General features: G+C 40.1%; 2 protein-coding genes across 3 annotated transcripts in view; one reads left to right on the forward strand and one right to left on the reverse strand.

Annotated features, from left to right (window-relative positions):
* The window catches only part of LOC118821423 (mitochondrial import inner membrane translocase subunit tim16-like), a 159,334-nt gene that overhangs the window by 92,331 nt on the left and 42,400 nt on the right, over nt 1–24,603 (forward strand). The gene's annotated exons all lie outside the window — the stretch shown is intronic.
* On the reverse strand, nt 573–24,520 carry vasnb (vasorin b). Its single transcript, XM_036590017.1, has 3 exons — nt 24,337–24,520; nt 18,216–18,319; nt 573–3,879 (listed from the first exon to the last, which is right to left on the reverse strand). Exon 3 carries the CDS (start codon nt 3,849–3,851, stop codon nt 1,821–1,823), a length of 2,031 nt encoding a protein of 676 aa, XP_036445910.1. The 5' UTR covers nt 3,852–3,879; nt 18,216–18,319; nt 24,337–24,520; the 3' UTR covers nt 573–1,820.

Raw genomic sequence — 24,603 nt, forward strand, 5'->3', positions numbered from 1 at the left:
ACAGATGTTCTTTTATAGATTTTTATTGTTATTTATATGCAGTTTTTTAAAAATGATGCTATCTTTCAAATATAAACACTTCCAAATGAACAGAGAACAAAAGAGATTCCCAAAATTAATAGGGAAAAATATAAATGTATATTGAAAATATTCCAAAATATTTTCAATGCTTCATACTGTTCACACATGTTTTCCAGTTAGGATGCTCGCGCTTACAGACCAACCTATCTTTTAAATGGCGTGCCCTTCCTTGTTAAAGCTTAAGACTAAAGGTGCTTTTATAAGCATGGGTATTGCTATTGTCTAAAGTTTAACTGACCTACTGAAAAACAAGTGCTAAAACAGTAAGAGTTCCTCACAGAGGCCAATCAGTACAGCAACTCACTGTCCTGCCCATACCCCTCTCCCTCCCCCAGACCTCCTGTACTTTTTGGGTAGCATGTAGCCTAAAAATATGAAGTATCTGTGTCTTTATATCCTTTACATCCTTTGTATCCATCTTATATTCAATCATTTGAGTATTACGCTCAGTCAAATTGAAAATAGAGAATCGTCCTTGATTTGTTTTTATATTGTTGTTTTTTTTTTTCTTTTTTAATGTGCTGTGTGAACTTGTAACTGCCGTTACATATACTGACTGCATTTGTTTGGCACCTGTTGACTGAAATGGTTTTACTGCTTTATATACCACGTATGTGCAAATTCTCATATGCCATCTTGCATACTCTGACTCTAAGAAATGTTTTGGCTAAGCAGCTAGTTAACAGTACAGCAGCTAATTTTGCCTCTGGGAAAGTATAGTTTACTGTAATACTCACTGCCGTAGCATGGAAAATCTAGAACATAAACACTATCGTTAAAGTTTAAGGCAAAGTTTCTTGGTTTGTTTTATGTATGGTTGTAAAAATTTTATGAACGTACCATTTACAGATGGGGATTTCAGCCAACTGTTTATCTTTTTAATTTCAGTAATCCTGCTTATCTGAAACTCCTTTGTGGGGCATGGGGACTATAGGCTAAAGAATCAAAGGAGGGGGATATAATTTCAACTCAGCACAGACTTTCAGCTACTTAGGCTGTCTGACATTTGCAAAGTAAAGCCTTTGATTGACTTGGTGGTACAAACAATTTTAGTCTTCAAAGATTTTATGCTTTTTTGTCTGCTTCTTTGTCACGAGAGCTGAAAATGGGCCTGACAACAGTCATGTATTTATAGACAACAAACAAAAAACAAAACAGTAATAAAGATACAAAATATACAAATTCGCATACGTGTTGACTTCATGTATCACAGACAAAAGCAACACAAGCATCAGTCTTTAACTGACTGAAGAAGTCCTCATCTTCATTTTCCAATGCAGATATTGGATAGTGTTCACAGCAAGTACAACTCCTCTCGAGTTGCAATAGGTGCTATAAAGCAAAATATTGCCTCAATGGTTCAGGCATTAATGGGAACAACAGTTTTAGTGTGTCTAATGTGAAACTGCATAATGAATCTAGAGTCACAAACAATGTGAAATCTAAATACCTGTTCTTCTGGCAGGCACTTCTGGATCTTGTAAACTCTGACCATATCCATCAGAGGCTTCCCAGTGCAGACTGTGTTATGCTACATAACTGGGGACAAAAGCACATGGTGCTACGACTGAATGTAATTAAGGGGAACCATTTAAAAAAAAAGTAATAACATTGATAACATTGCGGAATTTGGCTCTGGACCTCTAGACTTGCTGGTTGGTCCCCCCATCTAGGCCTTTTTTAACTGAAGAGAGAGTTCATGCTTTAGAATGCAAAGATCTTGAAAAGAGCCCCAAATATCAAAAGTAAGATGGCTTTAAAGTGTTCATGTTGTTGTTGGCAGTGCAGTGATCTTGCATAAGTGGAACCTCATAGTCCAAACCACCATTCTGCACTGCAGATGGAGAGGACATAATCTCCTGCTGCTTTTGGGGCAGGGCCCCAGTGTCCAAACCTGCTTTAACCCCCTCCAGTTCCAGCTGAGAAGGACTACAATCTAAGTCTAGATGTGCCTTTTTCCTGTGCATGTAGCAAGCTACACTAACAGCAACAGCTACTAGCACTAACAGAAGAAGAATAGCCATAGCTGGCACAAGCATTGTTGTCAACTTTGGATCTTCCACTTGTGCGCTAGGGGGCTGGTGACTGGATGTCTGAGCCTCTGTGCACACACTATCTACATCACTGGGCTCACCCAAGGGACTGGCACACACTGAGTATGTGGAATTAGGATGAAGTCCACGCAGAGTGTATTCAGGGTAAGAGGCTGGAATATTCAGTTGCTTGGGACGTTTATCTAATCCTGAGAGGTTTCTGTAAGTTAGCTTGACTCCACGGATGAATGGCCGAACCTCGATGTAGCGATGAAGGTCCAGTAATATAGATGAGCTTGTTACTATTTGTGCAGTGATTTCAGGCACCACAGTGACTGTTGCTGTGGGAACATCCTCAAATAGAGGTGTGTTCTCTCCATTCTCACAATATCTCCCTGACGTCCCACGTGGACAAGTGCACTCAAGGTAACCCTGATTGTCTAGCCAACATGTGCCACCATTTAGGCAGATGTTAGATGGACAAAAACTCGTCCTCAAATCAGGGTCTGTACTGCTACTGGTTGAAGCTGGGACTAGAGGTGGAAGATAACTGTCAGTCTCTGTAGAAGGGTCATCACTGGGTTTGAGAAGGGGAATGATATGTGTTGTACTCTGCAAAGAGGTGATTAGAGAGTGGGCCAGAGTGGTGGTCTTAATCGTGCTGGTAGTGATTGTGGTGGTTGTAGGGCACCCGAAATCATGATGTCCCAGTCTTTGCAACACCTTTCCTGCATTCCGTGGTGGAAAATGACATCGAGTCTCCTCTGTTCTTCCCAACACTATTTCTTGGTTATGTAGCCATCTAGGAAACCAAGCCAACATGCAGAGGCAGTTAAAGGGATTCTCTGCAACAGTAAGTTTTTTCAGATGAGGGAAGAGCTGGGTCATGCTCTCAGGCAAGGTCTGCAGGCTGAGGTTGCTAATATCTAACTCCTGAAGCTCTGTCAGATTCTCAATGTCTTCCCACTTCAAAGGACCCATGGGATTTCCAGCCAAACTGAGTATGACCAACCCTCTTGCTTCCTGCAGCACTGGAGGAAATGTGCTTAGCTGATTGTTAGAAATATCCAGCTCATGGATGTTCTTTAAGCTACTCAGGAATTCTTCGTTCAGGGTGCTCAGCCCCAGCCCAGCCAGTTTCAGTGACTCTAATTTTGGTGTCTGAAGGTCATTTGGTCCTGGTGAAGGAATTTTATTGAATCGCAGGTCTAGCAGGAGCAAATGGGGCATTTTAAGGGCAGGCATTGTGGTCAGTTGGTTTCCCTGTAGCTTTAGCTCAAGTAGCTGCTCCAGACCATCAAAAGCTGCAGGGTGGATACTTTTTATGGCATTGTTATAAAGATACAGCCTCTCTAGCAACTCCAGTCCGGCAAAGCTGTCTTGGGAAACGTGCATGATTTGGTTGGAGGAAAGATCTAAATTGCGTAGGGAAGAGAGTGGCTTAAACACATTATCTGGCAGCTTAGTCAGCTTGTTCTGACTTAGATCTAGCATTTCCAGGTTATCCAGCCCAATAAAGTCCTCCTGGTACAGGGCCTCAATGCCATTCTGGAAGACATAGAGGTTTTTAGTTGCCATAGGCACTTCAGAAGGCATAGTTATAGCCCGCCGCTGAAAACAAAGAATGGTGTCTTGATTTGAACAAGTACAGTCTTTCGGGCAGTTTCTGGCCCATGCACAGGGTGGCAATAGGAGGAAGAGGAGCAGCAGCTGCAGCAGAGGGAGGAAGGGCTTCATGTTGCTGCTGACACTCACCCCTTAGAGCCTGAAACGAGAAATTCAAGATCATGTAAGAACATTTACTTAATGAATATTAAGCTGTACAAGCTCAGCCGAAGGAAAACAGGAAAGTGCAAAAGTGATCACTGAACTATACAAGCTGCATTATTTTCCAATAACGTGTGTATAAGGTATAATTATTACTATGTCATACACATTGTTTCATCAAATTTCATTGGGATCTCTACATTTTCCAGTCAGCATCCCTCTGTAAGTCAAAGTAAGCTGAGTTAAAGCAATATTAAAATGATATTGTACAATATGTTACTGTGTGTTGTTCTCTTCAGTAGCTGGAAGATCAGTTGTTTTACATGTTTTGATTATATGTCTCCACAAATTGTTAGATTCAGGAGCAAAGCTTGAGGGCAAAGATGGTGCCTGTTTCAGTTTATTTCACAATAAGCCAGCTCGAACTTAAACTTCTCATTACCAACCAGTGTGAAATACAAAATTGTTCATTTGAAAAAAGAAAAAATAACTATTATATACAACTTCAATAATTAACAAAAAATGAGCAAAATACCAGAGTTGGATATTTTTGAGTGGTGGACCACTCAGCCTAGCTGTGTCATTGATGTGTGCCAGATACCAGCATCATAAATGATATCTGGTTAATATTGGTCCTGTGGTCAGAAACTGACCAATGATGAAGGACGTAGAGGATGGGCAATAAATTATGCATGCCAACAGATGGTCTACAGTCTGTAACTGCTCCCCTATATAGTGGACCTATAAAGTAGGCGAAACTCATAAAGTGTCCAGTAAGTGGACGTACAAGGTAGGGGTTTCTGATAATGTGGATGGTAGGTAGAAATGCATAGGATTCATCTGTAATCCAAAAACAAGTTATGCGGCACAGCCATTTCAAGGGATGGGAATGAGAGATATCTGAAGAGGAGAAATGAAGAATCAGGAGAGAGAAGAAAATACAGGCCAGCTGAACTGGGTTAAGGAAACAGTTTATCATCCTCTAGTATGAGTTTAATCACAAGAGTTAGTGGCCTTGAGAAGAGGAGAGGAGATCTCCCTTTTTCTCTTTCTTTTTTTCTTTCAGAGATGATAAGGACAGTGTGAGTGTGTATGTGTGTGGGGGAGGTTCATATTTGAGGTTCACATTGAGGTGAAATTCTCTGTTTTATTGCACAGTAAAGAGAGAGACTGACATTGTTTTCCTCCTTTTAAAATCATGCCATGGAGGCAAAATAGACTGACTTCTGATTAATTTACTGGTGTTTTTTGTCTTCTCTTTTATCTTGTCAAACACATTAATCTAGAAGAAAAATATAGATACTAAACTACTAAACAGAATGGTCTAAGAGCTATCTGTGAGGTCACTGAAATACTTTGAAAGAATAGAGAACCTGGTTTGTACTCCTCAAAATTCTGTTCTTTGGTGGATGACTAAGAGCTGAGAGCTGTTAAAAGACATGCATGTTCATAAAAATCTTTGCAACAGTAAGTAAAAGATTCCATCCCAGCAATATAGCTTTGTACCCTTTTTCTTTGTTTCTTTTCTTTTTCTTTTTCAAATCCTGAGGCCCATGTCGCACATTAAAAATACAATATTTATGCATTTTTTCACACAATGGTGCACGGTTCTCCTTTGCACAGATTGTAGTTTTGCTGGCTTTTCTCCTGAAAACATGTTAGTGATCTGTGAAAGACAGATATAACTAACTGCAAACCAATTGCAATAGGCAGACTAATCAGTACGATATTTGCCAGTGTGACTATCCACCTAGGTTGGAACTAGGTAGAACTAGCTTGTTCTATAGTCTTAAAATGATCTTTTCTTTATGAGGCATGATATACTTGGGTCTTTGTGTTGTCACTACTGCTAATTTGTCTTAATGAGTCATGAGTCATGTTCAGAAAGACAAATCACACTGCAGTTGTGATTCATAGCTCAGATGTCAGGAAGGAAGTTCATAAAGAAAAAGAGCAGGTTTGTACATTTTGTTTTGTGTCTTAGTAATAATTAGAAGAGTTTGTGATGTAACCTCCATCCTCAAAAAGCAGGTTTAGTTGCAAATTTAAAAATCAACAAACATTGTGACTGCCAAGCTGCTTGGCACAAGGTGGCTCAACGCTGTATGTGCACTTTTTCTTTGTCTTCTTTAATTTAATGATTCTTCTATTCATGGGCATATAAGAAATGCCTGAAATATCCTGAAGAGATCAAATAAGCAGGAAAGGGTCAGAAGGAGGCTAGTTCAAAGGGGCATGACAGATATAGTATTATGAACTCTTCTAAAATTGTTTTCTTCCCTCCTTTTGACCATGAATGCTCAAATCCTAGCCCTTAGAAGGTCTGAGATAGTAACAATCTGGAGTAGTTCTAATTAGGATTCATGTCTGACACATTCTGAATGGAACAATGTTTATCACCACTATCTTACAACTTTTTGGAGTCAGGGCAAGAAATATCAGTCTCTGTGGCCAAATTGCAAAATGCCAGAGTATTATGCTATCATAGGCATTCTAATTAAATGACTCAGACCAAAGAGAAATTGGTGATCTGTGGGCATTGGTGACACATGCATGTTCATAAAAAAAAAGCACAGGCGACCTACGTAGGAGTTTTATTGCAGGTACTACTGGAAAAGACACAACACATACAGATTTTGTAGATAACAAGAGTCATAGAACACAGCGTGTCACGGTCAGTTAGCTTTGTAGGGTCAGGGGTCATTGTTGTCCCATGGTTTAGCTGTCTGGGTACCGTGGGAATGTACTCAATGGAATTAATTTGACTTTGTTTCTTTGTAAAACCAACTGCATGCATGGCCATTTAAGAGTAGGACTTATGAATGAGCACTGTAGAATGCTACTTTAAGAGCTGTTGACACTATTCACAAGCACAAATTCAAGGTTAGGAATTCAAAACTGTACGATTGGGAAGAAGGACAATGCTTTTGAAATGGGCCACAGTGAAAAGGCAAAGAAAGTGTGAGGGGAAAAAAGGCAGGACAAGGGACGAAAAAAAAACAGGCTAAGCTCAGCTGAAGATAAACATGTAGGGAGCTCCTCCTTCAGCTAACCTTGATGCTGAAACAGCTTGACATGAGGCCAAATTATTTCATAAAAATAATAAGAAAAGGTGGAGGGAAGAGGAAAGGGGACATTAAGGAAAGGAGAAACAAATAGAAGCATTCTAGTTTTTTTTTTTTTTGTGATGCTTGACTTTGTAAGAACTCTGCTTGATCAGTAATAGTTCAGTGTATAGATGCATTTTGAATCTGCATCTCCCATCTGCCCCACTCTCTGATATCAGGAATTTAGAGGAAGCAGACATTGAAAGCAGGGTGTAGCACATAGCAGGTCATTAGAACCAGTTGAGTACAAACTGGATCAAGGGAAATTACCTTAGCCCAGACAGGGATGTATCTGGCTGAAGACAGGCAATGGAACTGAGGAAGAGCATTTAAGGAAGGTTACAAAGTATTTTTGAAAACTATTTTTATTTTTTACTCTTCCACCATTTCATTTTCTTTTGTTTAGGTGCATGCTGTAATTCTCAAAGTAACAACAAAGATATCTAGCTAGTATCATAAGTATTATAAATGTGATTTTGAAAAATAATTTAATTGAATGTTTATACTAATGCAGATGTACATAGTTCAGGGATACATCTCCGTGGACTTCCTCGCCATTATTGTGTATGCTTCCTCCTTTTTGTTTTATGTGTATACTCAAACTCTACTTGATTTATAAAGCAATTTTTAAAAAGTTCACTGATCTCAGTTCTGTTTAAATTCTTATTTTATTCAAACCACCACAGCAAAAATTATGGCAGAGACAAAATACAAGGTCTTCTGCAACCGGGCTAATTCCAGATAACCCCCTGCATTTCGCTGTATTTGATTCCTCTTTTCTCTTTCTCTATCTGGCAGACACTGTCTTATCATCCAGCAAATGGGAATCACCTCTCAGGGATTAGCACAAAGCTTTTTGTGCCAGTTGCGCTGAGTGACTTCTGACTGTGGGGATTTTAACTTAAATGCTTGTGCATTGCAGGCCAAAAGGACAGAGAGGAAGAAGCTAGAGATGACTTGTCAAGTCAAGGTGATGAGGCTGTGATTCGCTTCGGTTTGGCTTTGTAATTTCCTCCTGTCTCCCTCATAATGTCTTTGTTTAAACATTCTTGAGATGTGCAGCAGCTGAGTTTAAAGAGCTTCTCTTAATAATACATTCTCATAAGAGCAGGGGGACCTTTTCAGGGCAGCTTCTGGATTTTAGCAGACTAATGACAAACTGGAGAGTGAATGCCTTGCTGTATTTGCCTATACATCATAAAGCTCTTGTTATAACATTTGGGCCTCTGTGTAGCTCTGGATGAATTATCCATATCATTAGGAGAGATGTATTTAGCATTGAAACTGAACTGTTGTTTTAAATAACTGACTGTGATGGTACAGGAACATTCTAGTGTGATGCCTTTAGCAGTGCAACTCGTGGAAAGTACAAAAGAAAGAAAACTAAGAGGAGCTGTGAAAGGATTTTTTCTGCTCTCCCTCGTTGGCATCCTTTTCTAAACCTGAGGAAAAAACAAGTGTGAGGGAATGGAGGGAGTAAGAACAGAAGAGCTTCTTCAGCAACAGAGGAGACAGACAAATCCAGGAGTTGAGCGAGTGAAGACGGGCACAGCAATTAGAGCTTCGTAAGGCCCACATTAACAGTCCTTATCTTCAGCAGGAGGTCTGAGTGGGATGTGGAGGCAGATGGGGGTTTCCACTGTGTGGTGTGGAAGGTGAAGGGAAGTGGGGGATGTATGAGGGAACTAAGCCAAACCTACTATGAAGGTGTAGAAGTGAGCGAACAGAGCACACTCCAAATTATGAGTGTCTTAGTCAGAGGGCATCTCATCTCTCAAAAGAAAAATGTATGCACTTCTGTAATATTCTAAAAAAACTGAAAACTGTGTATCACAGCATGCTTTACACACTTTTCACACTTTACAACATTCAAAACCTCACATCAGCTATGGTACGAAAACAGAAGCATTGCAGCCATGAGAAGAGACAAACCCAACGGTGTGCTCTCCCTCTGAGATAAAACAGCAGGCCCCCTCTTTAAATTGCATCCCTCTAACACTCCCAACCCCCAAAGACCACAGCTGGACCCTGTCACCCACAGTGCATCACTACCACCAACATCTCTCAACATGACAGCACATGGCCATAAAGCAAAGCGCCATGGCAGCATGAGAGAGAGAAAGAAAAAGATCAAGAGGGAAGAAGGAAGATGAGTAAAGGAGGAAGCTGCAGAGGCAGAGTTGGACCCTGTTGTCAACAATTCAAACCATGTTGGATATGTTAACTAGTCTGGTTTGAATGTTATGTTGGGTATGTTTTATTAATGCATGTCTTTTGAGGTTTCTTACCCAATTACCTCCTCAGTGTTAGGGCACAGCCAAACCGCCTGTTAGTGTGGTTCATTTGAACATTTGAACTTTGTTGCACACTAAACTACTACACCAAGAACCTCTGAGAACGTCTGCATTAATCCATTCCATGTGAACTGTGGTGCAGTTATTTGAGAGTGAGAACGTAATATGGACCAGTTACAGGACATGATTCCAAGTTTTGCATGGTTACAAAAAATAAGAGAGTCACAAATTTCACTCTGGTCACTCTGGTCAAACACAGTGTGTAAATGTGAGACTGTTACCGAGTTGACATGGAGCCTTCTGACTTGGGAATGACCAGACAGTTCATGACTCTTTGAACCAGGTCAGAACTGGACTTGGTGTGAATGCATGCATGCCAGCCACAGCAGATAATTCAAAACAAGAAAAAACAATTTTAGGGAAGTTTAGAGAGCACTGACTCCCCAAGTGAGCTGTCAGATGCCCTTGACTGGCCAACACTGCTGTAGATTGAGCAGAAAGTAACTTACCCAAGCTTTCCAATCTAGAGAGCAGGAATAGCGTTCTCTCTTGAATGTTTGCTCTCAGACCTCATGTCCGTAAGACGTAACTATCTCAGCCAGCCTTATTTGGGGGAGCATCTGTAATGTTCAGTTTTGATCCTTTCAGTTCCAGATTCCATTGTGCATGTGCCTGATATTTGTACAGATTTAAAGTGGAGGAGTAGAGAGAAAAATGTCATTCTCTGATACTCTCATGTGTAACCACGAGAAAATGTACATGTACAAATGTACAAGCCCTTCCCTTTGCCTTCTCTGCTCTTGAATGGTTGATGGATTTTTTTTTTTTTCAATTAAATTCTTAAATGCAGTCATGTGTAACAAATGTCTGTGTTTCCCCTCTCCATCTCTATGTCTTTTGTGACTAATGACTACAATCAGAGCTGCTCACTACAAAAAAACTTTATGGCTGTGCCATTATACTATGTGCTGCAGGGAACATGAAAGTTTGATGGAATGAATGGGTCTGAAAAACATGTCTCACTAACACCAGTGTGGGATACTGTGCTATGACTATAAAGATCCAATCTTGATATGATTTAGTATAAGAGGGCTGTTCATAACAGTACATAAAGGGTATCATGTTCAGAATTGTCATGACAGAATAACAGTGACTGCTAGAGCTGCACTGCACAGTTGAACTGAATAGGGTTTTAATGGCCAGCATAATCTGAATGTGATATGCTTTTGCTGCATTTCAGATAACGATCTTAGTTTGTGAGCTCAGTCGACCCACTTTTGGAAGGAACGCAAGACCAAAGCAACAAAGCTTGGAGTGTTTTTAGTTGTCTAAGCCTCCATCTGAGGTCAAGGGGCACGTTTGTAGTTTTGTGTGTTGTCTGGAACCAAACCTTGTCTCCACTTTTGTTCGGCCCGTGCCCGGCTGACGGAGCAAAGATAACGGGGCTGAGTTTGCTGCAGGTACACACAGGTAGAGTTTCACAGGCAGGTGCTTTGAGTATGTCACTTCCCCCAGGGTGTACTGCAACATGACACCTTGAGCGTGTGTCTGAGTGGATGCTGCCACAATGCCAGCCCACAGGTCCTGCACTCGCTACAGCACAGAGGCTCCAGGGACAAGAGTGGGCAAGTGGAGTGAAAGAGTGGGAGGGTGGCCTGCAGATGTCTGCTCACGGCTTTCCTGAAGAGCGCTGGGGCTTTTGGGTCAGCTAGCTCTTTTAAAGCCCATAAGGAAATGTTGGCTATTTCCTTTGCCTTTGTTATCTGGGGGATCAGAAAAAGCCAGACGTTACGACTCTGGACAGTCTGACACAAGACACTTACTCTCATAGCTGTCTCTGTGTCCTCCATCATGTGGGCCTATCTGTAATCTACTGTAATAAAGAGAGCTCGGCGAGATCGGCTACAGGGAACCATTTCTAACGCAAAGCTCAGCTGTCAGCTCCCCCTTCCCTTCTCGTGTGTCAGTCAACACAGAAAGATACCTCATTTAGATTAACTACTCATATGATACCCTTTGAAAACCCAGAAAGAATGTCAATACTGGTCGACAATCAACTTGTTCCAAGCTATTTTGGAGTACGGAATAGCATCCTGTAGTTAATTTTACTCGACTTCAGAGTAAGTTAGCGTCATCTTGCATCAGATCCTGGGTTAGAAGCATTGTTGGTCAGAGGTCACACAAGCACTGAGAGAGACATGACCCATGGGTCTCCTTAACTTACTCGTGAACCTAAGCACCTGTCTGGTGTGCCTGCTTATCAAGAACTGAGGATGCATGTGAAGAGATGGCTGTTTCTACTCAGATCCCTTCCCAAATTGAATGGCTGGTTACCATTAAGGACAAGAAAGCTTATCACTATTAATTTACTTTGAACTATGCGTCCATTGTCTATAAGGAGTCGTTTGTTCTGTATGGGAGAGCGACTTTGGTCCAGCAATGGCTGGCGTCTGGACGACAGCACAGAAAAAGTAGAAAGGAATAAAAGAGGAGCAGCACAGCGCTGTGCGGGGTCCACAGCTGCTACAGCTGTGAGGGTTTAAACACGAGCAAGAACATGGAGGGAACGGCCAAACAGTAAATAACGCCAAGAGAAAAGATGACGCAAGGGCCAGGAGAGAGACAGCAACCATCCTGGAATTTCCATTTTTGCATAGTTAGGGTAGTCAAGCTGAATTGCTTGTGTGGCCATATACTGTTACAGGACAAGTGTGTGTGTATGCTAGTATGTGTGCGTGCCTTATTTGATTCTTTTTTTCAGTTTAAGTATCATTCGTCTCGCATGTGATTCACCAGTATCTGTGAGCACGCGTTTCAACTGGCTCAACCTGTTCTGGCATTCAGACATGTGGAGAGGTACACACTTCAGCCCTTGTTCTGCCACTCTTATCATTCTGTAAAGATTGCGATCACTTAAGCCCTTTGTAGATGCATGTCAACATACCCTTGGTTTATAAGGGTATCTTAAAATGATGGTACATACCTTTCCTTCACCAGCTTCTTACATTCAGTCACATATTACAAACTCTAGACCTCCGTGACTAGCTTTGAAAAGCTTATTAATTTGAGAATGCCGTTCTTGTCTGCCCGACATCATTCAGTTGCAAAAGAAACACTGCAACAGTTTCTGTCTCGCTTTGCTCCAGTGAGCAGGTAAACATTTTACATTCCTACTCCTCCATTTCACATATCCAAACTCAAACACACAGGGGGAGACACACAAACAAGGTCTCTTCAAACAGAAAGGCGAGAATGAAAGGAATCCAAAAATTTTAAGCCTCACATCTGCCACAATATCTCTTTCTCTTATGTGCATGACGGTTAGAGCTGGCAGGCTTGAAGGCTGCTGTCAGGGTCTTCAGTAGCAAATAAGCAGCCCTGTACATCTACATTTCTTAACCATCCTGAAAAACACATTCTGGAAACGCCATGACACACTAAAACAGTAGACTGAGCACAAACAAGAAAGCTAAGATCTGATAAGAGTAGGCTGATGATACCTGTGCTCCAACAATGATCATTTCTGTTGTGCACTGTGGTAGGCAGACTGTTGTACACAGCAGTGAACACAATTCACACATAACTACATCACAGGTATCCCGAGTGCATGGACAGTTCTAAATGTATTGTTCTTGTGAAATCCTTGTACATAAACTTCACTATCTAACATACTGTTACCCTCAAGCTACGTTTACATGTTGATGTTGAATAAAACATTGTTCCGTGCCTCATAGGGGTATGCGACCAATGGTGACATGCTTAGAATTGGCCATGAAACCTTGCCATTGTTGCAGTGTCATCAGGGAAAATGGATGATTATCAGAGGAGAGTTTTAGCAGCATCAATTGTTTTTAAAGCAGAAAACATTCTACTGTATAATACTAAGTGCGCCTGGACTACTACTACTGATAATGAGACATTCTGTATCCACGGCTCCCCCAAAAACATATCATCTGTTTTATTCCACCACAGAAGTTGATGGCAAAAATGTAACTCTTTAAGGAACATTCCCTCCTTTTCCACAGTCTGAATAGGCATCATGTCCTTGGCTAACCAAAACATGACTGTTTCAGTATTCATTTGAACATTTGGTTTGGTTTGTTCATTCGAACCACCTTTGCTATGGTTTGTTGGTTTGAGACACCTTCGGTTTTCAGATCATCTGTGCTTTGAGACTCACACAGTCTTTGGCACTCATTGTACTCATGCCAGTGTCTTTGCTTTACGTGGTGAAATAAATTAGATATGTTACCACTTTTTGTGGTTACACTGTTTTTCCAAGTTTTGCAAATTACTTGTTTGTTTTGAGTCTGACCTTCCACACTACTGACATAGCTCCTCATTTAGGAACTAATTCGTCCTCAGTGTCAGCGGTATTACTCTCTGCAGCACTGATCATTGTTACGCATCATGAGCACAAGTCCTATGTAGTTAAGTAACAATATTGTGATATGGCAAAATCCTATCACATTTAAAAACATACTGTAAATAATATTGTGAACAACATTATATTACCCAACCCTAAACATTAGAAGTTTAAAGGTAAAAGGAGAAGAAGGACAGCTTAATTATACACATGTCCATGTAAAAAAAAGCTTCACTCAAAAACACTAAGATGGCTAACACTTTTAAGCATTTTTAGGGGCTACATTATGCAAATATGACCATACTAACTGATACAACCTTACAAGATTTTACGGTGAAGGTATTCCTTTAATAAGCACTATAAAGTCCCTCCAGTTGACAACAAGAGCTGATTCTCTTTTTTACTTGTGGAGAGTCTTTCTGCCCTTTTAGCAGATCTGTGACAGTTGGTGGAATGAAGACCATTGTTCTTCACTTGGCTGTGGTGCTGGCTCTCATCAAACTCATCAGTCTCTCCTCTAGCCTTTGGAAACTTAGATGCCCCAACTCTATCAATCACTCTTGAACTCTTCAACACATGTTCTCTGTAAGTTATCAGACTCTGTACGTTCAACGTAACCCATGAGCTGAAATTTGCATGTTTAAACCATGAGATCAAAATAGGATGTTGAAAGAGCTTACTGTAGAAATAGAAACTTGTGATTGTCCCAATTGAGAGTTTCAGGTATGAGTTGTTGACAGTTGTTGCATCTTTCCTCATTCTTATTTTTTATTTTATGTGGTTTAGTGTAGCATTTGTAGCATACCTGTTTTACTGGCTTCCTATGTTTTGCCACTTATGATCCTTCAAGTCAAACAGCCAGGAGGCATTTTCCATACCCCCCCCACACACACAGTTATGCACACATGAAAGATAAACAGAACAACATAACCCTATGTTTGTCTGCTATTAAGTGTTCATTGTTTGGCCACTTGCTTCTAATTGGTCATGAGCCAAGTCCCCACAGCCACCCAGCTCTTGCACTAATTCTGCTTCCAGCTGTGGAGTCCGTTTCTGTTCACATCTGCCTGTGCTAAGCCCTGTCAGTCAGCTAATGCATAGTAACACATCGCCACTCTCATTATTGCACCTGATTGAAACTCAGCAGAAAGCAACTAAGAAAAAACAAACAAGTTATACACTAGGACCACCTCTCAGGTGTCCTGTAGGGTATACTCTGGGAGGTCTTTGGATGGCAGTAAGTTATCACTTACAGTTTGTAATTCGCTCTGGTGTTTGCTTAATGAATGTAAACATAAATATCATAAAGGACAAAAATTAACCATAGACATTTTTTGACATACATACAGTACTGTGCAAAAGTCTTATACACCTAAGCATATTGTTTAAAATTTGTTTGGGCAGAAAGTGTATTTTTGTCAGTAAAAACACAATGTAGCGTTACAATAAGTGAAAACAAACATGAATACAGTAAAAAAATACTAAGAGTAACGTTTTATAAAAAAGGTAGTTAATGTATTGTGAGCTAGTTAAAAGTAGTAAAGTTTGATTCCACATTTCTCTTTGTCACCTCCAGTCATCACACAGATTTGTTAAATTCAATCACCAGCACATCAGATTAATCATAAACAATTGTTTTTTAGTCAAACCAGGTATAGGATAATGACTACAAATAATACTGGACTTCCTCGAGGGGAGGTTTGGAAATGGTTAAATGTACTGAAAGCCACTACTTACTGTATTAACATAATTTGTATTTATTCTAATTTAGTGTTTTTATGAGCAAATAAATGCTTACTTCCCTGATAAATAGCTTTTAAGTATAGTTTTCTATGGCGCCTAAAACGCCACTGCCGCCAACAAGACGTACAGCCAGTACTGTGAAGCACAGGAAGCACTATATACACTCTGTGTATATAGTGCTTGTATTTATTCTAATTTAGTGTTTTTATGAGCAATAAATGCTTACTTCCCTGATAAATAGCTTTTAAGTATAGTTTTCTATGGCGCCTAAAACGCCACTGTCACCAACAAGACGTACAGCCAGTACTGTGAAGCACAGGAAGCACTATATACACTCTTCCTCAGTTTTTCTGACCATGTGCTTAACACGTACTCTTGCCACTTTAAACAGCACGGCAAATTCAATTTGGGCCAATCCCATGAGTCTCTTTACGCCCATACAGCCATCAGAACTCAGAAATGGGCCCTTGTTGTGGTTTTAGGAGCCGCTCAGAATTCTCTGTTTCTGTGCGCAGGCATGGATGGAGACCACATGTGCTGTATCAGTTAGTCCTACTGTCATGTCATCAGTGCGCTGACCCGGCAAGCCCACTGACATTTTTACACTCAAAGCACATAAAAAAGATAAATGAGAGCAAATAAACTCCATTGGGCTGCAGTGAGCTGTCCAGCAAGCTTTTCCTAGAGAACAGAGTATCACCTGTATGTCTAGTAATGCACAACTGTATGTTTGAGTGCATGAAAAGATGCTGTAAAGCCTAAGTAAATCTTAGCACTGTGGTGTAGTTTTGGATGGAGGTGTTTAGTAGTGTTGCATTCACTTTATCTACGAATAGGCTTGTGTAATTTACTTTAATGCAAAAACAGACTCTACCTATGAGGTCATGCTTAGAAAGCAGTCTGCATACTAACAAATAGGAGCAAGATGTTACTATTTATTGTAATCTTAGCAGTGGGGAACCCTCAGGGCCTTCTAGGCCTTCAGAGAAGACCAAATGATCACTGTGAATTAAAAAATAAATGCCCAAAATTTTTATTTGTTTTTTATTTATTACAATGATCATGCTTGTTGTATTTAACTTTGCAAATACTGTTGTAATATTCTCATTTCATTGTTAAGTTTTGGTTGGAAACAAAACTGTAACTGTTAAATTCTTGAAATGCTCAATGTAAAATTATCCAGTCAGGATTTATTTTTTTCCTAGGATCTAGGGAGATATAGCAGTTAGCTCTCCCATTTTTAGGACTTCAGTAGCTGAACTGAAAGCCTAATGTGTCAGATGAACTATCATAATTAGAAAGTGACAGTGGAATCAACCAAACACATTGTGATTTCCAGTGGATAAGACTTATTTTGGGAGGAAAAACCTTAATTTAGGTTTCTGCGAGTCCTAGATATGTCCTATTTGTTGGAATGGCATTATTGATGGAGTCACTGTAAACTGCTACAAAGTTCAAAACGTCAAATGTGCATAAATTGTCCATATTCAGTCTAGAAAGGCCAAAAATGTGAAACGCCTTTACCTTAGTCTAGGAAGTACTACAAGTCCCATAGGGGTACTAGCAGAAATCAGCATTATCATCGATGTTTTTTTTTCTTTTTTTTTTGGAATAGGTTTTGACATTTATGGCCCTAACTGAAGGCCTAGCTCTAGTAGTCAGCACTGAATTTTAGCAAAAGTTGCTCTAGCTTTTATATTAAATGCTAAGCTTAATGTTAAAGAGAAAAGTCACACACAAAAAACTAGATTAATTTACTACTGTTTGGAGCAGAACAGCATTCTTTAGAAATAATAAATGTGCATATATATATGTGTGTGCGTCTGTGTGTCTATAGTTACACATATTCACACATACAATGAGACAGCCACTGAATGCAGCCTATAATCCATGCTTTCTTTCAACTTACTTGCCTTTTGTGTGAGTTTAAGAGGTTGGAAGAGTCATAAGACAATTAGTAAGTATAATGGTGTGTGTTCTGGCCATAGGACGTGGTCTGCTGCCTGCCAGAGCAGCGGAAAGGAGAATAAATAGGGAGCATTTAGCTGAATCCTTTATGGCCCCTTGTAAGATCGTAGGCACTACAGTAGTGGACAACACACATACACACAATCTCGACCACCACAAAGTGCTCAAGGGCCAGCAGCATGTCTGGCCAGGCCCCTAAAAAATCCCTCATGCATAAATGCTACAGATTTGACACACAGAGCCACACAAAGGCCTTAGAGGGACAAGTACAGCCAGGAATAATCCTGTTTTACCTAATATACCATCAGTGATACATTCAGATTTTGGCAGTGTCCCCTTTAACCTTTCAAGGAGAATTCCACTTGTTTCATTTTTTTGTTTTTTATGTTGTTCAATTGTTGTATACAGAGCCATTCAGGGTGGTTTTTATATGAAATGGTCCACTATAGAGAAACTTCATGACTCTGATATCTGTACAATTGTGATAGGAACCAGGGGGCACTTTGTCTGCAATGCAAATATATCCTTTTTATTTAACCTTTTTTTGTCTAAGGTTGATAACTTTTGTCTGTTCTATTTTTATTTTCAGGTTTAAGTGAAAAAAAATCCCACATTTCAATGTGGTCTCAAACTTTTGGGCCTCGCTGTAAGTTTTAATGCAAAATCATTGTAAAGATTTCTTTCTAAATTGTTTAAAAAAAATGTAATATGACTCTCGCAGTGCAGACTAGTCCTAACTGAATTTAATAGTTTTGACTCAGCAGAGGATTCAGTACTGCTCATGTAATGGCAGTTGGGTAAGTGGATGCTCACTATCTAGTTAACCAGCAGATAACCAACATGAGTACTAACTCACCAGTGTGTTACAAGACACTCCCTCTCCTCCTTTTTTCCTCTCTCTCCTTCTCCTCACTGGTTTTCTTGGACACCTTCTGTCTTTCTGTATGACCTTCTTTGCTCCTGGAAGAGAAAGAGGAGTGGTTAATTAGAGAGCGGCCTGAATGTCTTTAATTTGCAGTAGGAGTATGTGTGTGACACAGTGACATGAAAATATGCAAGAATGCAATTACAGTGCAAAACATTTCTGTTCATTATACATACATGTGTACAGTGTTGATTTGAATTTTCTGTAGGGGACTAGCAGAGCAGATTGGTGGTAGCAGCAGCCGTTTTGACAGTAAAATGAAGCCTGTCATTCACAGGACAGATGTGTGCTCTCTTTTAAAGGGTTTGCATGTAAATGTGTGGTAAGAGCAAAAAAAAAGAGAGAGATTCCAGAGAATTGTGTACAGACTGCTACCAAGTTGTGCTGTAGGCGTTTCTCTGGAACGCACACACATACACACACACACATGCCCACACGCACGCACACGAACAGCTTCAGGTTGGAATGCAGGGTGACAACTCTCTGCTCTGTCAGCTCCTTGTCTTACAGTATCGGCTCTGAGGTGTTAAGAGTGTGTGTGTTTTGCGTGTCTGTCAAATTCTCATGCTGCATGCTTGAGGGGGATGCGTAAGTGTCTGATTCACTTGTCAGTTTCTGACACAGTGTGTGTATTTGTGCATCTATCTTTATGAATAATCATGCATATCACCATTTCAGTCAGTAGAAGGTAACAGCATGTAGATAAAAAGACACAGTCACTGTATATTTGACAGTTACCATCAAAATCCTCATATCTGTTTGAAGCTATTTAATGAGAGAACAAAAGTTGCAGTTGGCAATATGGCAAAAATATGACATTTTCATGATACACCATATATGTGATGATATGAAATTTTTCAGAGGTTTGATAAGTTGGAAAAGAAAGAGTATTGCCAGTTTAAACAGTACACAGTACATCAGCACAATTAGTACAATGATCTTTATTCAGTTCATTTCACATTAGGGTAAGAAGACATACACAGATATTTTTAATGTACATATCTGCTGATTGGGAAATTGGGACTGCATCCACATGGATTTGCCTTGGCAAGAAATATACATAAATAAAAAGCCACATAAAATTAAAATATCAGTCAAATCTAAATGTCTGTTGGAAGGTGGTATTTTTTGTAAGCAATTATCTGCTGATTCTAATATTATTGTGCATCCCTATTTCTTTTACTGTGCTGCACTAAATCTAGTTAAACTCAACTGTTATGCTCTTTCTGTAATAAAATATACAGTTGGGCAATGTTCTTTAAGTACTGACAATATCCATAAAATAAGTGTATTGCGACATAATATATGATAACGATAAATACTGATAACAAAATATTGTCCTTTGTGCACCCCTATACAAAAGGCACAAAAAAGAAATTCTGGCAGTCTGTATCAATTGCGTTCAATAATGCACTGCGTCTGTAATTTAAGTTTTGTATTTAAAATATTTAGGACAGTTTGGCAGCCTAAAATTCCATTTAAAAAAGGAAAACAAGTTAGAGCTCTGCAAAAAAAGCTGTTTGTCCATACTTTTTCTTACACAATTTGCCCCCTAGCAAAATGAAGATCTGGAGCAAACCAGTAGTCCAGTTAACTCTCTTTCATTAGGTTATACTACCTACTACAGTCCTAGTGGAAAGCTACAGATGCCACCCCCCCCACCACCACAAATATATACATCACATCATTACTGCTGTCACAATCAGTTCTATCTCAAAGAATGTTTGAAAGGACAGGGAACAGGTTGATGCCTGTCATCTAGTACAGCACAACCCAAGATATTTCCCACACCTCTTATGCTAAAATCGAGTGTGTACGATACTTGTAAAGACCACCTACACCAAGTGTCTACTTTTGAATTGACACATATATAGGCTACTTATAGTATCCGAAAGTAGAGTCCTCTCTTGTACTTGCCTTAGTTCTCTCTTTTTTCTTCTCTCTGTGGGAAGCTGGTCCTATATCAGTGTCAGAGTGCCAGCCATGTTGAATCTAGTGCTAGGTTTGAGGTCGTTTCACTCTTTAATGGCCAGCACTCATCTGCTGACAAGATGTCCAAATGAAAGACCCACACAGCTCACGAAACCACCCTGCGGATTGTGCCACACAAAGCTAGGAGAATGAGAGCGAATATCAGTCGGTCGTTAGCATTTCATTAGCAAGCTTTTTTGCTTTTGTCATTGGTTGTACTCTGGATGTTAAAAGAGCACAGGTTAGAAGAATTCGGTGATGGGTTTTAGAGGAAAACTAAACTTGCAAGCAGTGCATTTCACCAGAAGCACCAAAAGCTTAACAAGTTTTCCCTAGATGTGTATTCTCATTACAATCATGTCTGGCCAAGTGAGAATAGGGCACACACACACACTCCACATGTTCCACTGTGTGACATATCAGTGTCACTAGCCTTCATTGAATTAGACCCAGCAACCCTGAACACAGAATAATATCATCAACCCACAAATTTGGTTTATAGTCTGAACATAGCATATGTGGTCATATTTGTGACTATGGTTGTGTGGGTATGTATGGGTATGTAGTTTTTCTTGCTTGCAGTCAGTGAAGTCGTCTATGCTGGCCCGTGCTTAATCATGACCAACAACCGTACAGTCTGTCTGCTTCCTGGTTGCATCCAAATCTAGTATACCACATTAAGTTCAGGTAGCCCTCACTTTCTGCTTATCACCTAATGAGTTTTTGAGTGAAGTTAAAAAGTTTCTTTTACTGACTTGTTTGAATTTGTATTAGTCATTAACAGTAGCCAGTTAAGCATTTGACCTTGTGTGGAGTTCAAGGCTGTGGTCAAACACAGCTATGAGTGTGTCTTTGTGTGGCTGCGTATTTGCTCTGGAGCTGCTCTCTGCCTTCTCTGGTTCAGGCCTCATTTCCCCAATTACAGTTCAGTCAGGAGGTAATTACAATCTTTAGATTAAAAGTCGTTTTTCTTTTTTTTACTGCTTGGCTGAAATGCTGCAATTTGTGGTGGTTTTCAGGGATGTGCACACTCCCTCTCCTTGTGTTTCTCTCTCTCTCTCTCTCTCTCTCTCTCTCTCTCTCTCTCTCTCTCTCTCTCTCTCTCTCTCATCTAGCGGGAAATTGGTAAGTGGCCTGGCATTTTTCTGATTTTTGTCATATTCATAGGGTTCTGGGGGAGTGGGGGGTCGAGGAGGGAGAGAAAGAGTGCAGGCAAATGGCTGATGGAAGACTTAAAGCATGTCTGTTGGAGACTAAAGAAGGCGAGTGGGACATTATTTGGGGTTTGTCTTGCAGCTGAAGAGCTTGTGGCTATGCATATGTGTGCGCGTGTGTGCATTTACGCAGGCTTTTTGAAGTGGTTTTTCTAAATGCATCATTTGGCCCCATATATCAAGCTCTTCTTCAATTTGGTTTGGCAGGGATCATACTTGGGTTTGCGTGCACACATTGCTTGGTCAGCATGGCTTTATGGGCCTTTGAAGCCTGAGGGCTTTTTTAAGTGCACCTCCCAGAAAAGTAGAGGGACGGGACAGTGAGGGCTGGACACCTGGAGAAGCACCTGATCGCTATTAGCGAGCTCTCATATAAAAAGCTTTTAATTTCACCACAAAATTATTAACCATGGCTTATACTGATTTGCTGTCTTATGTTTAACAAAAGTACTCATTGAAACTGTGACCTGTGCATGTTCTCCCTTGTTTATTCTGATGATTTTACTCGTTTCTCCTTGCAGAAAGGTCTAGTCTTCATTTTTTGCTGAAGTGGCAAAGCTTGCTTTGGCTTTGTCCTGTGTGTCAAGTCAATTAGACAGAAGCAAAAAAGAACACAAAGAATCATTTTAAGAGATTGAGAGCAGAGATACACTGTCTGAAGGCAAGCATTTCACAGCTACTCTTTAGGTGTCAGGTAGACATGGGCATAAGTCTGCAACGCAGCCTTTTAAGAACATCCTGTTTCCTTGGCAGCGTCTTTCTGGGTATGTGTGTATGTTTGAACAGTCTGTTTAGAATAAACCCACTGTCCTGTTCTGTTTTTTTCTGCTGGAGTGATGGTGCTTGGACAGGGCAGTGGGGGGAAAACCAGGGGGATGTTATTCTTCCTTACATGAACTGCAGGGAAAACTGGCAGTGAGGCTTTGTTTGCCACATGCTTTGCTCAGACAGTTCTTTGTCACTCCTTTTTATCTCTTTGACCAAAAGTGGTTTGGAAATAATAATTCTGGCAGTAGTGTAGCACTCATTATTTTCAAATGTTGTCCTATATGTCAGTAGTCATGGCTGTGTGATGTATGTCCTGTGGAGATTAAAGTGCATATGAGTAGAATAACCGTGATTTTATTTATTTTTATTTTTTCTTGTGGCATTGACTTAAGCTGTGACCTTCACATGAAGGGTCATATCAGAGTCTAGGGTGGAGAACTTAAGGTTAATGTTTGGAGTGTATCTTAGTAATTCCCTTTCCAGATCATGCGTATACTCCACAAGAGATAGAACATAGAAGTACTCACTTGTGTTACTCCAAGCATGCACTCAACTACTTCCCAGCTATTTAATCCCACCTCTCAGTCAGACGCATTAATGTTCTCCCTTCATTTTCTCCCCTCTTGGCATCTCCCTTTCTATCCTGACTCCTTTTCATGAACTCCAAATATTTCATAACTCTTCAACAGCATTTATTAGTATAAGAACTCCATAATACAAACACAAAGACAGCTTGTTGAAAAATTCATCCTGGCCGTCTATAAAATAACTTTTATTATAGGACAGATGCAGGTATGATGGACCATGAGGTAATTGTAAATGCTTTGAGAAAACTGTTATTATTACACTTTCAGCTACAACTTACTACTGAATTAGTTTTTAGCGATCCGAATGAAATACCATAAACCAGCGAATTGAAGTTAAGATATATATTTTTAGTGGGAAATGGAATTAAAGCATGGCGTTATCATACAGTTGTCCCATATTAACTAACACATAGATTTAAGTATTGTATTCAAGTATGTTCCCATATTCCAGAGCCCATTCCAACCAAAGCTTTTTAATGTACAAACTATAGAAAATGAATGAATGTATGCTTTAAAACCTCAGCAGGCAATATACGCTGACACTTAATGCAATAAACTTTAATGTAGGATTCAGTTACAAACTTTAAAAAGGGAAAGGAAAGACACCTGACTTCACAATAAAAGGTATACTGCAAATATAGGGGAGTAACAATGGATTTTATAAGTCACTATCGTTATCTGTTTTCCCTCCGTTATTACAAAAGAAGCCAATGGGATTTCACAAAACACGAACTGTGTGAGGAGATCAGCCTTATTCTGTTTGAAAGGCAGTTAACTGATGATTCTACTGCACCTCAAGTTCGACTCTAACAAACCCTAAAAGATCTTTAACCCCGAAATGAGAATGGTTAATCTCCTTTACGCTCCGTGTGACTGAACAGATTTGCTTCTAAGCCACCACACTGCCTTTGAGCAGCTCAAAGGAAAGCTCTTTGCTGAACCTGTACACTCTCGAAGTTTGCTATGGGTCTAACCCGGTGGAAACAAAAACACTCGATCAGGGGTGGCTTGAGTAAAAAAAAAAAACTCGGATTTATAATTTCAGTTCAAAAAAGTTTTAGACTATCACATAGCAGAGCTTTTCATTTCGCTCCCCGTAATTTCAGCAGTCTTACGCAGGCTGGACTACTACACCAGCTCCAAATACATGAAACCCAGGCTGCCCGGCTACTTGTGTTCGTTTCAAATATCTTAAACGTTTTACATGCGATTACTCAAGATAATCTTCCAACGAATTCAGTAATGTGTTCTATGTTTCACTGATTCTGAGGTGTAGCAGAAATGGTGACAGGATGTTCTACAGTAGGCGCACAGATGCCAAAAAATCTGATTTTCTATTTCTTACCTCGTTTCATGCTGCTTAGTACCCTGTTGCATGTTTGCCTGCATGTTTCTGTAGCCTGTTGACCTTCTTACGAATAAGGTTCAAGAAGCTAAAACGGCTACAACAAGTCCTCGGCATGTCATGTTAAATCACCTTTTCTTGTTGTAAAGTAAACTAACCCAACTCACCGAGCGCATTTAATGAAGTCTGTTGGAGATGAACGGAACTTCGAAGTCGTGTTCTCTCTTTTTCATCCACGGGTTATATCCAGTAGAGGAAAATCCTTCGGGCGCTCCTTGCGGAGTGTTGCGTTTAAAACTAGTACATTTTGTGTGTGTGTGTGTGTGGAAGCGTCCACGTACGATTCACTGCCTCGAGTGCTTGGCTTGTGCGTCTCCAACGCGTTACCTTTTTTGTTGTAACACCCGTACTGCGCCAAGCCACGCCCTCCCGCG

This window comes from Colossoma macropomum, unplaced genomic scaffold (genome assembly GCF_904425465.1).
Source record: "Colossoma macropomum unplaced genomic scaffold, Colossoma_macropomum, whole genome shotgun sequence".
NCBI classification, from domain to species: domain Eukaryota; kingdom Metazoa; phylum Chordata; class Actinopteri; order Characiformes; family Serrasalmidae; genus Colossoma; species Colossoma macropomum.

Excerpts from the sequence above, each read along its gene's own strand:
- vasnb (XM_036590017.1), bottom strand. The coding sequence starts at position 3,851 with ATGAAGCCCTTCCTCCCTCTGCTGCAGCTGCTGCTCCTCTTCCTCCTA.